The sequence below is a fragment of the Quercus lobata genome, chromosome 9, assembly GCF_001633185.2.
Source record: "Quercus lobata isolate SW786 chromosome 9, ValleyOak3.0 Primary Assembly, whole genome shotgun sequence".
NCBI lineage: Eukaryota > Viridiplantae > Streptophyta > Magnoliopsida > Fagales > Fagaceae > Quercus > Quercus lobata.
Genome location: NC_044912.1, coordinates 14,953,705 through 14,973,287, shown reverse-complemented (window position 1 = coordinate 14,973,287; position 19,583 = coordinate 14,953,705). Strand labels below are relative to the sequence as shown.

Below are 19,583 nucleotides of genomic sequence, written 5' to 3'. Positions count from 1 at the left end.
ATACTTTCAGTAATAATTTTTTAATTTCAGCAAAATAAGTGATATCCAAATATACCCTGAACAAATGTTATAAATTGAAATTATCTCTAAAAAAAATCTAAAATGCACAAACACAGACACGGATACGGATACAGACATAGGTAAGACACTGTGACACGGGTAATTTTTAAAAAATTATAACATGGAAGCATCGGTATGACACGGATACAAAGTAAATACAAAGATATAACACCTTAGATAAAGTATCCGTGCTTTCTTAAAAAAAAACACCTTTCTTATAGTTAGTTTTAAGAAGTGTTTTCATTTATTTAGCAGAAATTGATGATATTACATGTACCAACGTCACCTATCATTAAGATGTAGTTGAAGAAAGAGATTGGTTTGACAATAAGAGCGGCATCAATAATTTATCCTATTAATTATTATTAGATGGTGACAAGGGGAAGGGAACCATTATCATTTTGCATTCCTAGATTCCATAAAACCCCAACAACCAAAAAACAAATAAAATTGAGGAAGAAGATTCCTAAAATTGAAAAGTTTTCTTAAGTATGATTGAAACTTTTATATTTTGATAGCAGAATGAGAATACCCATTTAGTGCACGTGGTAAATAAAAAAAGACAAAATTTAGTTACAAAATTTGTTGTAGTCTATGACTACAACTTTAGTCAATAAAATAAATATTGCTATGTATTTTGAAAATCTAACCATTAAATTGTATGTTCTTTATACTTTTAATACTCATATCAAATTTTGTATCAATCGGATATTATTTACTATATGATCTATAAACTTATATTTTATGCATAATTTGAAACTACAAAAACACAACTTAAACAATTTCTTGATGACATAGCTATTAATCTTTAATTTTCTAGAAATTTGGCAAACATGAAAGATATAAGAAGAAGATGTAATCCAACGGTGAATTTGTTAAATTTCACTTCCAATAAAAAGATATTGAATAAGGTTGTAACTTATTTTGTAACAAAACTTTGTCCAATAAAAAATATAATGTTTTTATTTTTTTAAAATTATAAAATTATACATGGTATCAATAATCAATTATGTCAATAATCAACGATTTTCATTATGTATATTGTGGCGTGCAGAAAGCAAAAGAACAAACTTTAAGACTTAAAGGATGAGTTTGCTGTTTGCTATCACAATTAATTTCTTTAGAGATGGGAAGTCAAGTCTATTTTAGAATACCCAATACAAAGATCAAGAAGGCTTATGTTATAGAATTAAGAGAGATATGATATTTATTTCATTGATGTTCATTTGAAAGTTAAAAAAAAACAAAAACAAGTGTTAATCCTCAGGTCTACTCCGAGGAAGATATTACAAAATAGATGAACTCTCTTTCTTTCTTTCTTTTTTACTCCCTTTTTTCCTCTCCCTCTTTAGATGTTTTATCTTGCTTTATATATCCAAATTAAATGCATCTGGATTCTACACTTGGAGGGTTGGGATCACACTCCTACCATTCTTATCCCATCCGAAACATACCAGTAAACTTTACACTAAAATCTTAGTTGTGCCACCACTATTCATGGTTACTTCCTCATTATTGCGGCCAGAGAAGTAGTTGTCTTGTATTTAATTCGGAGGAGATGACTTCTATAGCTTTCTTTCTTCATCCTTCTCGCATTTCGTGCCAAATCAGTTTTCTTTCCTTTAGGTGGTTTAGCTCTGTGCCCCTTATACAACTAGTGCTCGTCCTTCCGAGGTCCAAAGTATGTCCTCGGAATTTTCATCAAGCAAGTTGCCCCAATCTCTCTTCAAGTCGTGAGATCTCCGCCCTAGATCGTTTTATAGATTTTAGCTCCTAGGAAATAACCTTGACCGCCTATTTACCTATTTTGGATCCTCATCCCCCCCACATATATTATAGTTGTAGATCCAAGTATCGTACAGACTTGGAGGTTAAATTAGCAATATTTCTATCAAAAAAATTAGCCTTAGTTATTTTTTTATATAATATAATTAGCCATGCATAGTTAATTAGTTTATTGTTTTATAGTTAAAATATAATATATTATTAACGGTCTTCAATAGTTTTGAATAAATTATGAGATTGATAGTATAATTTTATAATTAACTTCATATTAATATTGTTATAGATATTATCCCTTAGTCCATTATGATTTGATTTAACATTGTTTTGTTATGATTTGTTCCCAGGGTAGAGTTAATGTTCTTTTTTTTTTTTTTTTTTTTTGGGATGAATATTATATATTGTATAATTCAGATTCGGCTTATGGGTAAAGATATTTTAATATAAGATTTAATCCAATAATATATTGCAATTTGGTTCTTAAATTCATTGTCCTTTGATCTCTAAGGAGAGATGAGAGTTCAAATATAAATAAAAAATATTTATTTTGTGCAAACAGAAGGTATCCATATTTCACGCAAGGAAAAAGATGAGCTGACTTGCGACACGAAAAAAGTTAAGAATGATTGCTTTGTGGAGTTGGATAGAGGCTAGGTGTCGGGGTCTTCATATCTGAGTCATAGGTTGGGAGGATGGACCAACCAAGGCTCGTTCAGAGTTAAGCTTTTAGGGGCACTACAAAAAAAAGGTTCTATGGCCGCGTTTTTAAAACGCGGCTATATATCAAAAAAACGTGGCTATAGCCTATAGCCGCGTTTTTTTAGGCCACGCTTTCTAGTGTGGCCTAAAACCTGTGACTATAGGACTGACGGTCCTATGGCCACACTTTTTAACCGCAGCCCAAGACCAGATTCTATAGCCGCGCTTAAAACGTGGCCTAAGACCAGGACCTATGGCCGCGTTTAAAACGTGGCCTAAGACCAGGACCTATGGCCGCGTTTAAAACGTGGCTATAGGATCGGACTAATGGCTGCGTTTAAAACGTGGCTATAGGTGACACTATAGCCGCATTTTTTAAATGTGGCTATAGGACATATTTTTAGCCGCGTTTAAAAACGCGGCTATAGCCCTTTTTTTCTTTTTTCTTTTTCCCTATAGCCCTTTTTTCTTCAGCACAATGCTGAAGAAAGACATTCACTGTCAAATAAATCATCAAATTCTTATCAATGTAACTCTCCTCAAACGAAATCTCCACCCACACAGTAAACACTTAAGTTGGGACTCCTTACCTTTTGCTTAGTAAATCAAAATAGGCATTTAACCAAACATAACAAAAAAGAAATCCATATCTGAATATGATATAAAAGAAACAAGCTTTAAAATGAAATGAAAGATAAAATTGTAATTGCATTAGCCAATTCCAATAGGCCAGAATCTCAGTTTGAGTCACAACTCTATTGCCTATAAATTTTTGTAATTGCATTAGCCAATTCCAATAGGCTAGAAGTAATCAAAATTGATATTTACTAAGAGACAAATTCAATACATACATAGGGCCTGGGCAGTAGTTAGTCTTGCCCAAGGATCCTTCACCAGTAACTTCTTTACAAAATCTTTCGCACTGTTGCTTATGGTTGGCCATGGTTTGCGGTGAAAATCAGGCTTGTTTCGTAAGACCTGCAAAAGTGAGACAATTAGATAAGTATACAAAAGGAAACTATGGGGGGAAAAAAGAAGCAATATTGAAGACACAAACTTTATGGTAGATTGAGATAGAAAAGGCTCGACAATTGAACTCATTTTCTACAAATTCACCGAACTGGGTTTTCCACAACTTCATTGCCTCTCTTCCTCTCCCTCACCCCAAGACATCACACACACACACACAAGAACTAAGGTTAAAAAAAAAGTTCAAAGATTGGAAGGATAAGAACTAATATTAAAAATTTTCAAGTTTATAGAATCTTTTTAGAGACTAAGTATTAACAGCCATATGAGATTTAACCATAGTTCACTTTCAAGTGACATAGTCAAGTTGAAGTTGGGTTTTTTCTATGTTCGACCTACTGATTTTCAAGTAAACCCATTTTCAACGTTATATTGGGCTTGTTAAATTGGCATTGGACCTATTTTTAAAATAAAGAATAACAAACCATTTTGATTAGCCTAAAAACACACAAGTGACTGCCTTCTGAAACATACTAGAATATCTACCAATCATAGTTCATGTAATTTCAACAACACTCAAAAGCATAAATATAGTAGGATAAATATCACAAAACAATAAATACGTACCTTATTACCCATCACGAGACCAACAGCATAGCCAGGATTTGAGTGGCACCTTCCATGATGACGACAAAGTCTAAAAAGAAACCAGAAAATATATATTACAGTGTGCACAAAAAAAAGTTTGACAGAAAAATAGCCAAGTTACAAGGACATAACAGCCTTAATAAATGTGGTTTTCCATAAATAAAAATTCATAAAACCCAACTTCAAAAATCAAGAAATAATGAGAATTATGACATGACAAAAGTCACAATTGCACTAAAAAGTAGCGTAAAAGAGGACATCGACTAATTCATGATTGGTATTTACCTAAATACTTGGGATACCACTAACTAAATGAGAACTTCATTGCAAAAGCGGAGCACTGTCAGGGACCCTGCTATTAGCTACTTATCCAACAAAAAGAAAAAGAAAAAAAAAAGAGCCTAACCAAACTCAATCCATCCTCCAGGAAAAATAAAAAGACTATGCTACCTAGCCTAGTATTATTCAATAGTAATAGTACTCGACTACTCGTTAATTCGATGCCATATTTTTATCTGCATAGCAAGACTAAGAATCTTAAGCATACAACAATTGAACGATTGACTCAAAAGCAGAACTGAAAATCAAAACTCTCTTTTTAAGAGTATATATACATGCATACCTGGCGTGTGGGACAGACGAAGGACTACAATAAATACTTATACAAAGCAAAAACCTAATTAATTTATTAGTTACAAGTTTTAAACAAGTGTGTGTGTGTGTCTCTCTCTCCCATATCGAGTAAAGTTTAAGAGGTGATTTCGAATGAGGGCACAAATCGAACTTTAATGCGATCTTTGACAACCTCTGTCAATACTTTTTTTAATTTTTCTAGCAAAATCGACACAGGCAAATTTTAAAAACCCTAAAAAAATGGGATCCATTCTATTCTATTTTGAAATAAAACTTAAGGAAAGGGCAGAAACTTAAATATTAAAATTAAAAATTAAAAATAAATAATAAATAAAAAACCAAGTACAGCAGCCAAAGTTTCACTAAGAATTCCTGACCCAAAAAAAAAAAACTTGTCTAATTTTATTGAAGCGGCGGAAAGGAAAAAGATAGGGCAAGAGATACTAACCAGAGAAATAGAGGAGATGAAAAGGTTCTAGAAACTCAGTAGGCCAACGGCGGCCCTGAAGCGTCGCGATCGACGTCGATCGCCAACGGTGGCGTTCAAGCGTCGCGATCGACGTCGATCGCCAACGGCGACGCTCAAGCGTCGCGATCGACGCTGATCGCGACGCTTGAGCGTCGTCGTTGGCGATCGACGCCAAGCGTTGGCGATCGGCGTCGATCGCGACTCTTCAGCGCTGGCGACCGGCGTCGATCGCGACGCTCCAGCGCTGGCGATCGGCGCCGATCGCGACGCTCCAGCGCTGGCGATCGGCACCGATCGCGACGCTCCAACGCTGGCGATCGGCGCCGATTGCGACGCTTGAGCGTCGCGATCGGTGTGGGTTGGAGTCTTGGCGTCGCCGTTGAGCTTCATCGGCGACGGCTGAGCTCAACGGCGACGGTGTTTGTGGTTTGTGTTTTTTTTTTTTTTGACCGAATATGCCTCTAGGTGTGGTGAAATGTTTTGTGGCTTTGGGTTTCTTTTTGGTGTGCTATTACTATTGAATAAAGTACGAGGTCCTTAGGCCACGTTTTTAGCTCAAAAAAACGTGGCCTAAAAACCCGTCTATGGCCGCATTTTTAAAATGCGGCCACAGTTAAGGAAAACAAAAAAAAAGTTGCCAAAAAATAAAATACGGAAGTCCTTAGGCCGCGTTTTTAACTCAAAAAAACGCGGCCTAAGAACCCGTCTATGGCCCCGTTTTTAAAATGTGGCCATAGTTAAGGAAAAGAAAAAAAAAATTTGCCAAAAAATAAAATACGGAGGTCCTTAGGCCACGTTTTTAGCTCAAAAAAACGCGGCCTAAGATCCCGTCTGTAGCCACGCTTAAAAAACGCGGCCTAAGAACCAGTCAATGGCCTCATTTTTAAAATGCGGCCACAGTTAAGGAAAAGAAAAAAAAAATTCAAGAAGGCTTATGTTATAGAATTAAGAGAGATATGATATTTATTTCATTGATGTTCATTTGAAAGTTAATTAAAAAAAAAAAAAAAACAAGTGTTGATCCTCAGGTCTACTCCGAGGAAGATATTACAAAATAGATGAACTCTCTTTCTTTCTTTCTTTTTTACTCCCTTTTTTCCTCTCCCTCTTTAGATGTTTTATCTTGCTTTATATATCCAAATTAAATGCATCTGGATTCTACACTTGGAGGGTTGGGATCACACTCCTACCATTCTTATCCCATCCGAAACATACCAGTAAACTTTACACTAAAATCTTAGTTGTGCCACCACTATTCATGGTTACTTCCTCATTATTGCGGCCAGAGAAATAGTTGTCTTGTATTTAATTCGGAAGAGATGACTTCTATAGCTTTCTTTCTTCATCCTTCTCGCATTTCGTGCCAAATCAGTTTTCTTTCCTTTAGGTGGTTTAGCTCTGTGCCCCTTATACAACTAGTGCTCGTCCTTCCGAGGTCCAAAGTATGTACTCGGAATTTTCATCAAGCAAGTTGCCCCAATCTCTCTTCAAGTAGTGAGATCTCCGCCCTAGATCGTTTTATAGATTTTAGCTCCTAGGAAATAACCTTGACCGCCTATTTACCTATTTTGGATCCTCATCCCCCCACATATATTATAGTTGTAGATCCAAGTATCGTACAGACTTGGAGTTTAAATTAGCAATATTTCTATCAAAAAAATTAGCCTTAGTTATTTTTTTATATAAAAGAATTAGCCATGCATGGTTAATTAGTTTATTGTTTTATAGTTAAAATATAATATATTATTAACGGTCTTCAATAGTTTTGAATAAATTATGAGATTGATAGTATAATTTTATAATTAACTTCATATTAATATTGTTATAGATATTATCCCTTAGTCCATTATGATTTGATTTAACATTGTTTTGTTATGATTTGTTCCCAGGGTAGAGTTAATGTTTTTTTTTTTTTTTTTTTTGGGATGAATATTATATATTGTATAATTCAGATTCGGCTTATGGGTAAAGATATTTTAATATAAGATTTAATCCAATAATATATTGCAATTTGGTTCTTAAATTCATTGTCCTTTGATCTCTAAGGAGAGATGAGAGTTCAAATATAAATAAAAAATATTTATTTTGTGCAAACAGAAGGTATCCATATTTCACGCAAGGAAAAAGATGAGCTGACTTGCGGCACGAAAAAAAGTTAAGAATGATTGCTTTGTGGAGTTGGATAGAGGCTAGGTGTCGGGGTCTTCATCTCTGAGTCATAGGTTGGGAGGATGGACCAACCAAGGCTCGTTAAGAGTTAAGCTTTTAGGGGAGATACTAGGGGCATTCATGCAAGCTTTCAGCTTCGGTGATGCCATGGATGATGACAAAGGGTCTAATGATGAGGTAGAAACTCTTCGAGAGGGATTCGCTGCTGTCAGGTTCTCGAAAGATTTCAAACAGCAAATCTGGAACTCCTGGGCTAGAGTGCTCATAGTTAAGGTTTATGGGAGAGACGTGGGTTTTAGCTTTCTTCAAGCAAAGCTGTTATCCTTGTGGAAACCAACAGGGAGGCTGGATTGTGTTGGGTTAGGATATGGTTTTTTCTTAGTCAGACTATCACTGAGGGAAGATTATGAGAATGTTCTTAAGAAAGGGCCATGGTTCGTGAGTGGATACTTCTTCTCAATCAGACCGTGGGAACCAAATTTCAAACTGGAGTTGGCCAGCATGTCTTCCGTCGCAGTCTGGGTAAGGTTGAATCAGTTACCAATCGAATATTACAATGCCGAGGCTCTCCTTCAGATAGGAAGGTCCATTGGAAACATGCTAAGAATTGACACACAAACGACAAAGGAGTCTAGAGCAAGGTTTGCTCGATTGTGTGTGCAAATAGATGTTGACAAACCTTTCATCACGACCATACTCATTGGGAGGCTCCAGAAACCAATGAGCTACAAAGGCATCCACAGGCTCTGTTTTGGCTATGGAAGGGTGGGCCATCGATGGGAGGGTTGCCTATATACTTTACACCGTGGTCCGTCACAAGAGAGCTCAGACAGGGAGGAACATGCAGAAGGACACTAATAGGAATGTGCAGGAAGATCAGTATGAGCCGTGGGTGATGGTAACACGTAAGAGGAACAGGACAAAAGCTCAAAAGAGTGGTGGTCCCACGGTAATACATGACAACCAGAGGGGAGTGGGATACCAAGGCAGAGATAGAGTTGAATGGAGAGATGGTAAGTCTTCAGGGAATGATGTGGGCCACATTAGGCCTCAAAGGGAGGTGAAGAGGAAGCTTTCCCCCTTGAGAGTTGTTGAGAAAGCCCAATTAGAAAGAGTGATCCAAAGTATAAGCAAGGTGGACCAGCAAAAGACCCAGGCTCAATTGGGTTCTGACTTAGATGGGGGGGGGGGGGGGGGGGGGGGGGAGAGAGGCTAAGGAGATATTAGAAAGCCCGAGGTCAATCAAGCCTATTACAAGGGACTCAATTAGGGGAAAGAAAGCACATGCCCGTGCAAAAGCACACCTTCAAGTTTCTGGTAGCGCCGTGGGAAGAGCACAAGTAAAATCAATCCAAGCTAGTGAAGAACAAATCAACCAGAATGGAAGGGCTCGTACAGGAATCTCTGCTGAGTTTCAATTCGCAACCCCAGGTTGGTCAGAGATGGAGCATAAATTTGGGTGAAGTGTTTGTATAGATACCAGAGAGCAGGGCATGGCCAACTTAGGTCATAGGACGACTCGATGGCATGTTGAAAAAGGTGTGGAAGATCAGGAACAAGCCAACAAGGAAAGTGATTCAAGTGCTTTACCTGATAGTGGTTTTCAATCTTCATATGCTAGGCCAAGTGATGAAGATGGTAGCTCTACAACTAAATGCGATGCTGATGCTACAGACAAAATGGAGTTTGAGGGAGAAGGTCAATTGGACGCCGCCTTTTGATAAGTGATCCACCCCAAACCATCTGTCATCTAATGAATATTATAGCTTGGAATTGTAAAGGCGCTCTAAATCCGTCTTTTCAGAGTCATATTAGGGAGTTAGTTCAGAATTACAACCCAGCAATGTTGGTGGTGATGGAAACCTGGATTGGGGGAGAGAGAGCTAAGGAGATTACTGACATGCTACCTTTTGATGGAGCCATTCACATAGAGACTATAGGCTATGTTGGAGGCCTATGGGTTTTGTGGAATTCAGATGTGGTGGAGGTTACACCCCTTGCCAACACTAAATAGGAGATACATGTGATGGTTAAGGTACATCCTCTAACTCTAGATGGTTATTCTCTGCCATTTATGCTAGTCTTAGAAGCGTCGAAAGACAAATATTGTGGAATAATCTAATGCAAGTAGCAGATTTACATAACATGCCTTGGGTATTAGCTAGTGATTTCAATGAGCCACTGTTGAAGGATGATAAATTTGGGGGGCAAGCAATGAATGTAAACAGAGCCTTACTTTTTAAAGAATGCCTTAATAAATGTGTGCGTGCCAAAAATGAGGTTAGCAGGCCAGTCCTCACTTGAGCTCACAATCTATTTGTGATATGGGTTTTGGATTTCCTACTTTGGGTAGTTCCTAGCACAGAGACTCGACAAAGTAACCTCTCTTAAGAATTCCTATACTCTCACTACAACTACTTTTCTATTGTTCTCTTGCTCCCTCTACTCTCAATTTCTTCTCTCAACCATTCAACCCCTTTTCATCCTTAACTTCTCATATTTATAGCCTAATAATTAGTGGAGAGACTATGATTACTTCCGCGGTTAGTGCAATAGGAGGTCTAATGTCGTTAATTGTAAGTGGGTGTTTAGGTGGAAGTGGGGTGTGGTGAGAATGGTTTTGGAAATGGTTCCCACTTCAGTCGATATGCTCGGTAGCGATATTCAGCAAGGCACTGCCGGGCATACAAGAGATGGTGTCCCCAAGCACCTTTCTACTTGCTTGGGATGTGGTTTGTCGAGCAATGCCCAGGCAGTGGAAGAAGGTGCGTGCTAATTGAGATTATCCACTCCTCAAGCTTTTGGGCAATATGAGGCCTGAGGTTGTGACTTTTGTGGGCTCGGACTCGGGCCTTAGAAAGAAAGAGGTTGATGCCATAGGCCACACTGTTGAGTCAGGATCCAAGGCCCAGCTGGGCCTGGGTATCACAGTGTCGTACATTAGCCCCCCCTTGATTCATGTCCGGCTCTCGGAAACGAATCAAGGAACCTAAGAGGTAATAGCTGTCCGAGAAGTTCAACGGGTGGATATTGGACGATTGAGAAACTCATTAATGTGCCCTCAAAAGGCGCGCTACATCTATCGGTTGGTTCAGTCGTTATCATTGTCTGACAGTTTGTGAACCGAGGCAGCGCGCGAATGTCAGTTATGATAAGGATTCGTAGGGTTTCCCGCTCCCTAATTATTATATGTCATTTATTTCCCCCTTCAACCTCTATAAATAGCCATTTCTGAGTCTTTCCTTCACTTTTGCATTCTCCGTTTTCCAAACTTTCACTCTGTCGAGCAACTACTCTGTGCATTCGTCTTCTAGCTCAAAACATTCTTCTTCTTTAGAGCCTTCAATAAGTCCCTTTTCCCTTTCCTTCTATTTGTTTTATTTCTTTCTGTTCTATCGTAATCGTAGTTCAAGGAATCTTACCTTAGAAAATGGGCTATTCTTACCTCCTTTCCTCAAAAGCCTCCTTGGCTACCTTTAGGGCTACCTACAACGTCCCTGAGGATGTTGATATCGCCTACTATCGCGAGGGTGATATCAACATCCAAAGGCACCGTGGTGTAAAGACAGTTTTCTTTCCCTTAATGGCAATTCTTGAGGGTGGGATTAGGTTCCCCGTTGACCCCCTCGTCATAGGTACACTTAAATTTTAAGGTCTATGTCCCGACCAACTCCCCCCTAACTTTTACCGAGTGGTGAGTTGCGTTAGTAGGCTGAACCAGTTGTTCGGCTTGCACCTGGACTACCATGACTTTAATTACATGTATAGTTTGTGCGGTAATATCGATTCAGACTATTACTTGAAAACCAGAGACATGAGGGTACGACTTATTTCATGCTTGCCCGACTCGAATAGGAACTTAGCTGGAGAGTTTGTACGGGTGAGTAGCAACTGGCTTGCCGAGGAGCTTCCCTGTGCGTTCTCACCGTGCAATGTTGGTCGGTCCCATATATATTTTCTTAATTTGATTTTATTAATTTCTCAATTTTGAGTTGATCAAGCAATTAGTAATCAATTCTTGTGTTGTTTCCGTGCAGAGAGCAAAAGGTTCAAGAAGGATCTTAGAGTAGTGCACGTTTGAGACTTAAATTTTGTGCTTAGGTCAGAAATTTTTGTACATTGGGATGGACAACTCCGAGCATCTCATTTAATCCTCAGTGTTGATCCCGTGTACTCTACTTGGCAAGCATTCAGCCAAGCTTTGCTGGTTGACAATCCCCTCTTTTCATACATTGAATTACGACACGTAAATTTCTTTCCCCCGAGGCTCACAGTAGGCGAAGCTCGTAACCTTGGTCCGCGGTACATATGTTCGAACGAACTTGCACCCAAACATGACAAGTCAGCTAACGCGTGTCTTAATGCTGCCGTGAACAGGCACACGTGCCTATGCAGCCTGAAGCCCTCATTCAACCCAAGGCCCCTATCGAACCCGAGAAACCTGTCAAACCTGAAGCACCCGTTCAGGGAGTTGAGGAAGCAGCAGTCGAACCTATTGGCTCTGGTACCAAATCCAATCGAGATGAAGACATGGTGACACGAAGGACAATGACAGTTAGCCGTTTTGTGCCCAGCGCCCGGCCAGCTGCGTAGCAGCAACCACCTCAAGGCCGTGGTCAAACTCCCCCTCCCCCTCCCCCTCCTCCTCCTTCCGAACGAACTCGGAAGAGGCAACGCACTTCCAAGCAAACCCCCATCGACTCAGGTGAAGCGCCCTCCAGGACTCCTCCCTGGCCATCAAGAGGCATCGTAATTTAGAAGCCATCGGCTCAGATCGGAACGAATGTGGCGTCCATCTCCTGAGCCGTGCCGAAGTGGCAACCCACATTTTAGCTGGACGGCAAGCCTCTTTCTGCGACTGTGAGTATGCATATGTGGGATAAAGGTGAGGGAGGTCGTGTTGTGCAAAGTTCAGCGCACGACCTCCTTTTGCCCGAGGATGTGAATGCTTTTGAAGAAGGCATAGACAAGTCCATGGGAAGGAAGTTGCAATGGCATACTATTGCGGTAATCTCTTATTTTTCAGTTTACCACTAACTTCTACGCATATTCTTTCTGTTTTCGTATTTATCATTGTTGCGTCATCAGGCCGCTCAATTGGCTCATATACTTGACAGGCGGCTGAAAGATCTAGCCGAGGATGCCTGTCAAGAGAAGGCCCTTAAAGACATGGCTGTGGTGATCGCGAAAGATAAAGAAAAAGCTGCTGCAACTGCAGAGAAGAAGGCTGCCGCGTCCGAGAAAGCTAGGGTGGCGGTAGAAAAAAAAATCCTCAGAGCTGGAGGTTAAGCTGGGGGTGACTAAGCAAAAACTAGCGGAGGCGGCGAGTTTGAATACTGCACGGGAAGAGGGGTTGGCTGACTTGAAAGCAACTCTAGAGGCCTACGAGAACAAATGGTATAATGAGGGATTTGCTAACGCTGAGAACTCTGCCGAGCCAGTCATCCTGGAAGTATGGAAGCTAGGTTTTGAGGAGGGTTGGTTGGTTGCCCTACAGGCCTTGAGGGTCCCTAAGGACTCCCTTCTAAGGAATTGTGGTCAAATCCCCTTCCCGAGCACTACCCAAGCCGTACAGAATCCCCCCGGGCCAACTAATAAAGAGGAGACGACAAGCATGAGGGAGCTAGTGGAGCAAATTAACTCCCACGTGGAGCTGGTTGACGTGGAAATCTCTAGTAACCCCCATGTTGGCGATGAGCCCGGCGAAGACCTCTAGCTTCAGTCCTTCATGGCGAATCAGCAGCCACCCAAGACCGCCGTCCAGATGTAACCTGTAAACCCTTTGGTATAATCCTTGAACCGAACTCCTTCTACTTACCTTTATTTTCTCTTTATTTAAGTAATTTGTTTTCTTTGGTAAATTTGCCTATGTCACCGAGTTGTGGTGACTGAACAATTATTTTTACTAGGTTAAGTTTTCTGTAGTCATTGGGTTTCGGTGACGAGACATTAATTTAGTTTTAACGTGTTCGCTATATTTGATTAAAGCTTAATTACCGAACTTTAACTTTAATCATGTTTAATGTTATGTTAGTTCCGTTGGTATATTCTTCTACTTTTCGTGAATGTGTATATGTTCATTATCTAAATGCTCAGGAAAGATCATTTCCGGGCATGCATGATGTTCGGGATGGGTCCGGAGAAGGGAATAAATTATTTTCTCAGCAAAGGAAACCCTATTTAATAGGCGCCACTATTCCTACCTTCTAGGGAAGAGTATAGGGCATGGACAACTAAGACGTTGGTCCCCGTTTCTAGAAAGTTTTCGATCCTTAGGAAATATTCGTGTGGGGTTCTCACCTGCTCGGTTGCTCGGATCGAACTGAGAAACAAACTTCTATCCTTAGTTTTTAGTAAAGTTTCCACCTGCTCGGTGACAATGATCTAACCGAGAAGCAGACTTCTTTCCTTAGTTTTTAGTAAGGTTTCCACCTGCTTAGTGACAATGATCAAACCGAGAATCAGGCTTCTGTCCTTAGTTTTTAGTAAGGTTTCCACCTGCTCGGTGACAATGATCGAACCAAGAAGCGGGCTTCTGTCCTTAGTTTTTGGTAAGGTTTTCACCTGCTCGGTGACAATAATCGAACCAGGAAGCAAGCTTCTATCCTTAGTTTTTAGTAAGGTTTCCACCTGCTCAGTAACAATAATCGAATTGAAAATCAAGTTTCTATCCTTAGTTTAGAACAAACTGCCTAAGTCTTCTTAGCTTTCCTATTTTTCTGGCCGAGGTTGATGGATTAACGGTAATGGAATTGAATGCACCTGTATGGATAAACATCAACTTCATATTAGTTAAAGTATATGTACAAGTTTACACTGAATCTACACTCCTATGTACAACTGATTAGTGATAAAACTGCTTCAAATTGTGGACGTTCCTCGGCCGGGGAAGTGGTTTCCCGTCTAGGTCCTCTAAGTAGTACGCTCCAGTGCCCGCGATAACAATAACTCTATAAGGCCCTTCCCAAGTAGGGGCCAGTTTCCCAACATTTGTATCTCGCATGTGCCCTACTGCTTTCCGCAGCACCAAGTCCCCAACACCGAATTCCCTCATCTTGACATCCCAGTTATAACGCCGAGTGAGCTCCTGCTGATACTCGGCGAGCTTTATGGTTACCGCTTCTCGGTATTCCTCCAGCAGATCCAAACGCTCCACCATCATTCCTTCATTTCAGACGAGATTAAATCCTTTAACCCGTGCACTACATAGATTTACTTCAGCTGGTATCACGGCTTCTGCCCCGTACGTTAAGGAAAACAGAGTTTTTCTTGTAAATCTCCTGGGCGTTGTTCGATATGCCTATAACACACTGGGCAGTTCCTCGGCCCATTTACGCTTCACGCCGTCCAACTTTTTCTTCAACCCATTCATAATTGTCTTGTTAATGGCTTCGGCCTGTCCATTACTTTAAGGATATGTCGGGGTAGAGTATCCGTTCTTGATGCCGAGATCACTGCAAAACTCGCAGAAGACCTTACTGGTAAACTGCAACCCATTATCGGATATAAGAGAGTCCGGCACCCCAAATTTAGTGACTATATTCTTCCACATGAACTTCTTAACATCCATATCCCGAATGTTGGCTAATGCTTCTGCCTCCGCCCACTTGGTAAAGTAATCAATAGCCACCAAAACAAACCTTCGATTGCCCATCGCCCGTGGAAATGGGCCGAGAATATTCAGCCCCCATTGTGCAAAAAGCCAAGGGCTGCTGATCGGATTCAGATGTCTCACTGGCTAGTGGATCAAGGGGGCATGCTTTTGGCACCGCTCACACTTACGTACATATTCGGCAGCATCCTTCTGCATCTGTGGCCACCAAAATTTATGAGTCATTGCCCGGTGGGCTAATGAGCGTCCACCCACATGACTGCCACACACACCATCATGTAGCTCGGCCAAGAGTTCATTTACTTTCCCAGGGTATAAGCATAAAAAGTACGGCCCTCCAAAGGACGTCTAATATAGCTTCCAATCTGCCGACAACCAGTACCGAGAGGCTATTCAGCGAACCCTGTTAGCCCCTTTTTCGTCATCTGGGATACGATCTTCGGCTAAAAAGTCAATGATCGGGTCCATCCATCACGGTGCGGTTGTTGAAATCATTGTAACATCAACCCTGATGACACCATCATCAATCGCGGTACCAATGCTCGATTTTGTTATGAGCTCCACTTTAATTAATCGAGGAACATCCTCAGTCATTGCTTAAACTAGCATAGCCAGAGAATCAGCGTGTCTGTTTTGTCCCCGGGCCACTTGGGTCACCTTCGCCGTACAAAACTAACCTATAAGTTGCTTTACCATTTGTAAGTACTCTCTCATTCGGGAATCCCGGGCTTCAAAACTGCCCTTTACTTGGTTAACCACCAGCCGTGAATCTGAATAAATCTCTACGTCCCAGGCACCCATGCCTAAAATGGTTCTTAATCTGGCAAGCAAGGCCTCGTACTTTGCCTCATTATTAGAGGCCCTAAACCTCAACCTAAAAGAATGCTCCAACCGTATTCCTTCTGGAGTAATTATGACGATCCCGACGCCAGCCCCCATGGCGCTTGATGCACCGTTCACAAACACCCTCCATGAACGGCTTTCTACATGACAGACCATTTCTCCTTTGTTCCTAGGAGAAAATTCTGCCACAAAATCAACCAACACCTGCCCATTCACCGAACTCCTCGGCTTATACCTTATGTCAAAGGCTCCGAGCTGGGTCCCCCATTTAGCTATCCATCCTGTGAAGTCAGATATTTTCAACAATGACTACAAGGGGTATTCAGTTAATATGTATACGGTATGAGCTTGGAAATAATAGGGCAACTTTCTTGTGTCATGAACTAGTACCAACACCAGCCTTTTCAAAGGCAAATACCTCGTCTTGGCATCGACCAAGATTTTGCTGATATAATACATAGGCTGTTGCACTCCTCGGTCCCTTAGAAGCACGACACTTACAGCGTGTTCAGACACCGAGAGGTACATAAATAAGTCCTCCCCAGGTTCCGAGGCTGTCAACATAGGTGCCTGCATTAAGTACTCCTTTAAGTTTTGGAAAGCTTTTTCACTCTTCTCATCCTAATGAAATCCCCTCCACTTCCTCAAGAGTTAGTAGAACATGCGGCAGCGATTAGCAAATTTAGAAATGAACCGATTAAGGGCGGCCAACATTCCGGTCAATACTTGCACCTCATTTGGATTGCTCGGCGACTTGAGACGCTTCACGGCTCTGATCTGATCAAGATTGACTTCGATTCCCCGGTAAGTGATCAAATACCCCAAAAACTTACCAGCTCCTACCCCAAAAGCGCACTTCTCCGCATTAAGGCGCAACTTATGTTGCCGAAGTACTTCAAACACCCCCTGAAGATCCTCAATGTGTCGTACTTCTTGCTTGCTTTTTACTACCATGTCATTAATGTACATTTCAACCATATGCCCAATTTTGTCCTGAAACATCCTCGTTATCATCCACTAATACGTTGCCTCGGCATTCTTTAATCTAAAAGGCATCACAGTGTAAGGGTAGTTGGCATCAGGAGAGATGAATGTCGTCTTCTCTTGGTCCTCGGTAGCTAGGGTGATTTGATGATGGCCCTAAAAAGTGTTCAAGAAACTCATCCTTAGGTGCCCGTAGGTAGCATCCACCAACCGATCGATCTTAGGCATAAGGAACGGGTCCTTTGGGCATGCTCGGTTCAAATATGTGAAATTTACACAAATCCTCCATTTGCCATTCTTTTTCCTGACTACCGCGGTATTCGCCAGCCACTCTGGGAAGAACATTTCCTTTATCGCCTCAGCCTCTTTTAACTTGTTAACCTCCATTTTAACTGCCTCGACGTGCTCCTTGGCTGACCTCTTTGGCTTTTGGTTCTTGGGAGGAAACGACGGGTCTACATTAAGCCTGTGGACTATGAATTTGAGATCCACCCCGGACACTTCATACGGGCTCCAGGTAAAGACATCTATAATTTGAATGAGAAACAATAACACCTCTACCCTATTCTCATCTTCCATACTTGTTCTTGTTTGGAAATATCTGTCAACATTCGGTAATATTTTAACCCTAATCAGTTCCTCGGCACCAACAGCCCCCTTTCTTCTCGGGGCTCCTGTAATTGCTATAAAGTCGCTTTCTTGGTGGTTTACTCCTGATCGGCCCGTTCGTTCTTCCAAATAACAGCCGCGACTAGGCACTGTCTAGCCACTTGCTGGCTTCCTCTCACCACGACAACACCCTATACGGTGCGGAACTTAACCTTCACATGCAGGGTGGATGAAACGGCCCCCATTGCATGAATCCACGGCCTTCCCAAAATCGTTGTATAAGGAGAAAACAAGGCTACCACTATAAACGTTACAACTACCTCCTTACCTTCCATATTCACGGGGAGGGAAATTTACCCCTAGGGAATCACCATCCTGCCATAAAACTCGACCAAAGGCATATCATACTTTGAGAGGTCCTCCTTTTTCAACCCAAGTCCCTTGAACAGGTCAGGGTACATCACGTCAGCTCCGCTCCCCTGATCTATCATCACCCATTTTACTAGAAAACCACTTATTTGAACCGTCACCACCAACCCATCATCATGTGGCTGGATCGTTCCCTCTAGGTCGTCATCGTCAAAAGCAAGGGGTTCCCAAGCAAATTTCGTTTTCTTTTCTAGGGGCTACTCATCCAAGTAATTTCCTATGAGTTCAATAGTCAATACCCCCTTTCTAGTCACCCTCGTACTCCTCTACGCGGCATGGATGACTTTAATCACTCCCAGTGCAGGTGGAAGAGGATTTCCTCTTTGTTGGGCTCCTTACCCGGTACCCTGGTTCTCGAAGTCCACCACGAATTCCTTCAAATACCCTACTTTCACTAGCTGCCCTAAATGATCTTTCAACACCCGGCACTGCTCGATGGTATGCTCCTTATCTCTGTGATAGGTACAGTACAAGTTTTGGTTCCTCCAGGATGGGTCTTCCCCCCATCTTATTCGGCCATCTGAAGTATGGTTCGTTCTTAATCCAGTCTACGATCTTGTGCACTGGTTCCTTGAATGCCACATTCACCTCCCCCATTTGTACTTCTAGCTCTTTCATTCTCAAATCCTTTTAGGGTCTTGGTGGAAAAACACTCTACCGAGGACGATTTACCAATGGAGCCTTTCCCTTGCTCTGTAGCCGATCATCCTCGAGGTGTTTATACTCTTCAATGCGCCTCATGAGTTGCCTCATATCCTTGGGAGGCCTCTTTGTGAACGACTCCCGTAGTTCAGAATCCTCGGGCAGCCCCATCCTAAAAGTGCTTGCTGCAATCTTCTCGTTACCCCCTCCAATCTCATTGTAAAGCTCCCAATACCGGCTAGCATAACTGCGAAGGGTTTCACTGACCTTCATCTTCATAAATAGTAGTGTGTCCACCGATTGTGGCACCCAGCTGCACGTTACAAATCGGGCACCGAATTCCTGAATCAGCTCGGCAAACCTGTGAATGGAACCTTTTCGTAGCCCATTAAACCATCTCAATGCCATGGGCCGGAATTTTGAGGGAAACACCTTGCACATCAGCACGTCGTTGCGTGTGTGTAGAGACATCATATGGATATAATGACTGACATGCTCTACCGAGTCAGTTTTCCTATCGTAGGAGTTAAGTGGCAGCCGCGTGAATCTGCTCGGCATTAGGGCCTGTTTAATGTAGTCCAAGAACGGAGACTGAGCGACTTTGCGTAAGGCGTGGCTCATAGCATCCTTAGCGGCATTGTGGGGTCGTCGCTTTTCTGGAGAGTCAGAACCCCGATCGGCGTACTTGCGTGAGCATGAACGGTCCTTGTGTCGACGGGACCTCATGAATGCGAACGGTCCCGACATCGACGAGAACCGGATTGATTGGACCTCGCCCCATATCGATTTCCCCCACTATCAGCTCTTATTTCTTGGTCATCTCGGTCCCTTCTTTAGTGCCTACCTCTCACCTCCAACTCCAAATCTCTCACCAGTCTACATAACCGCTCCAGCTCCTTTTCTCTTTTGTCAAATTGCGTGTGCCCCGAAGCACCTAATATTGTTAAGTGAGTTTAGTGCGACCCTTCTCTAAGGTCGGACCGTTCTTCCTCTGGTTCGCGATCCCTATCTTCACACCTCTTGTGCCTTTGTTCC

General features: G+C 41.7%; 1 protein-coding gene across 1 annotated transcript; it reads right to left on the bottom strand.

Annotated features, from left to right (window-relative positions):
• Positions 1-18,560: 18,560 nt before the first annotated feature.
• Positions 18,561-19,295, bottom strand: LOC115961282. Its single transcript, XM_031080287.1, has one exon. It carries the CDS (start codon positions 19,293-19,295, stop codon positions 18,561-18,563), a length of 735 nt encoding a protein of 244 aa, XP_030936147.1.
• Positions 19,296-19,583: the final 288 nt, after the last annotated feature.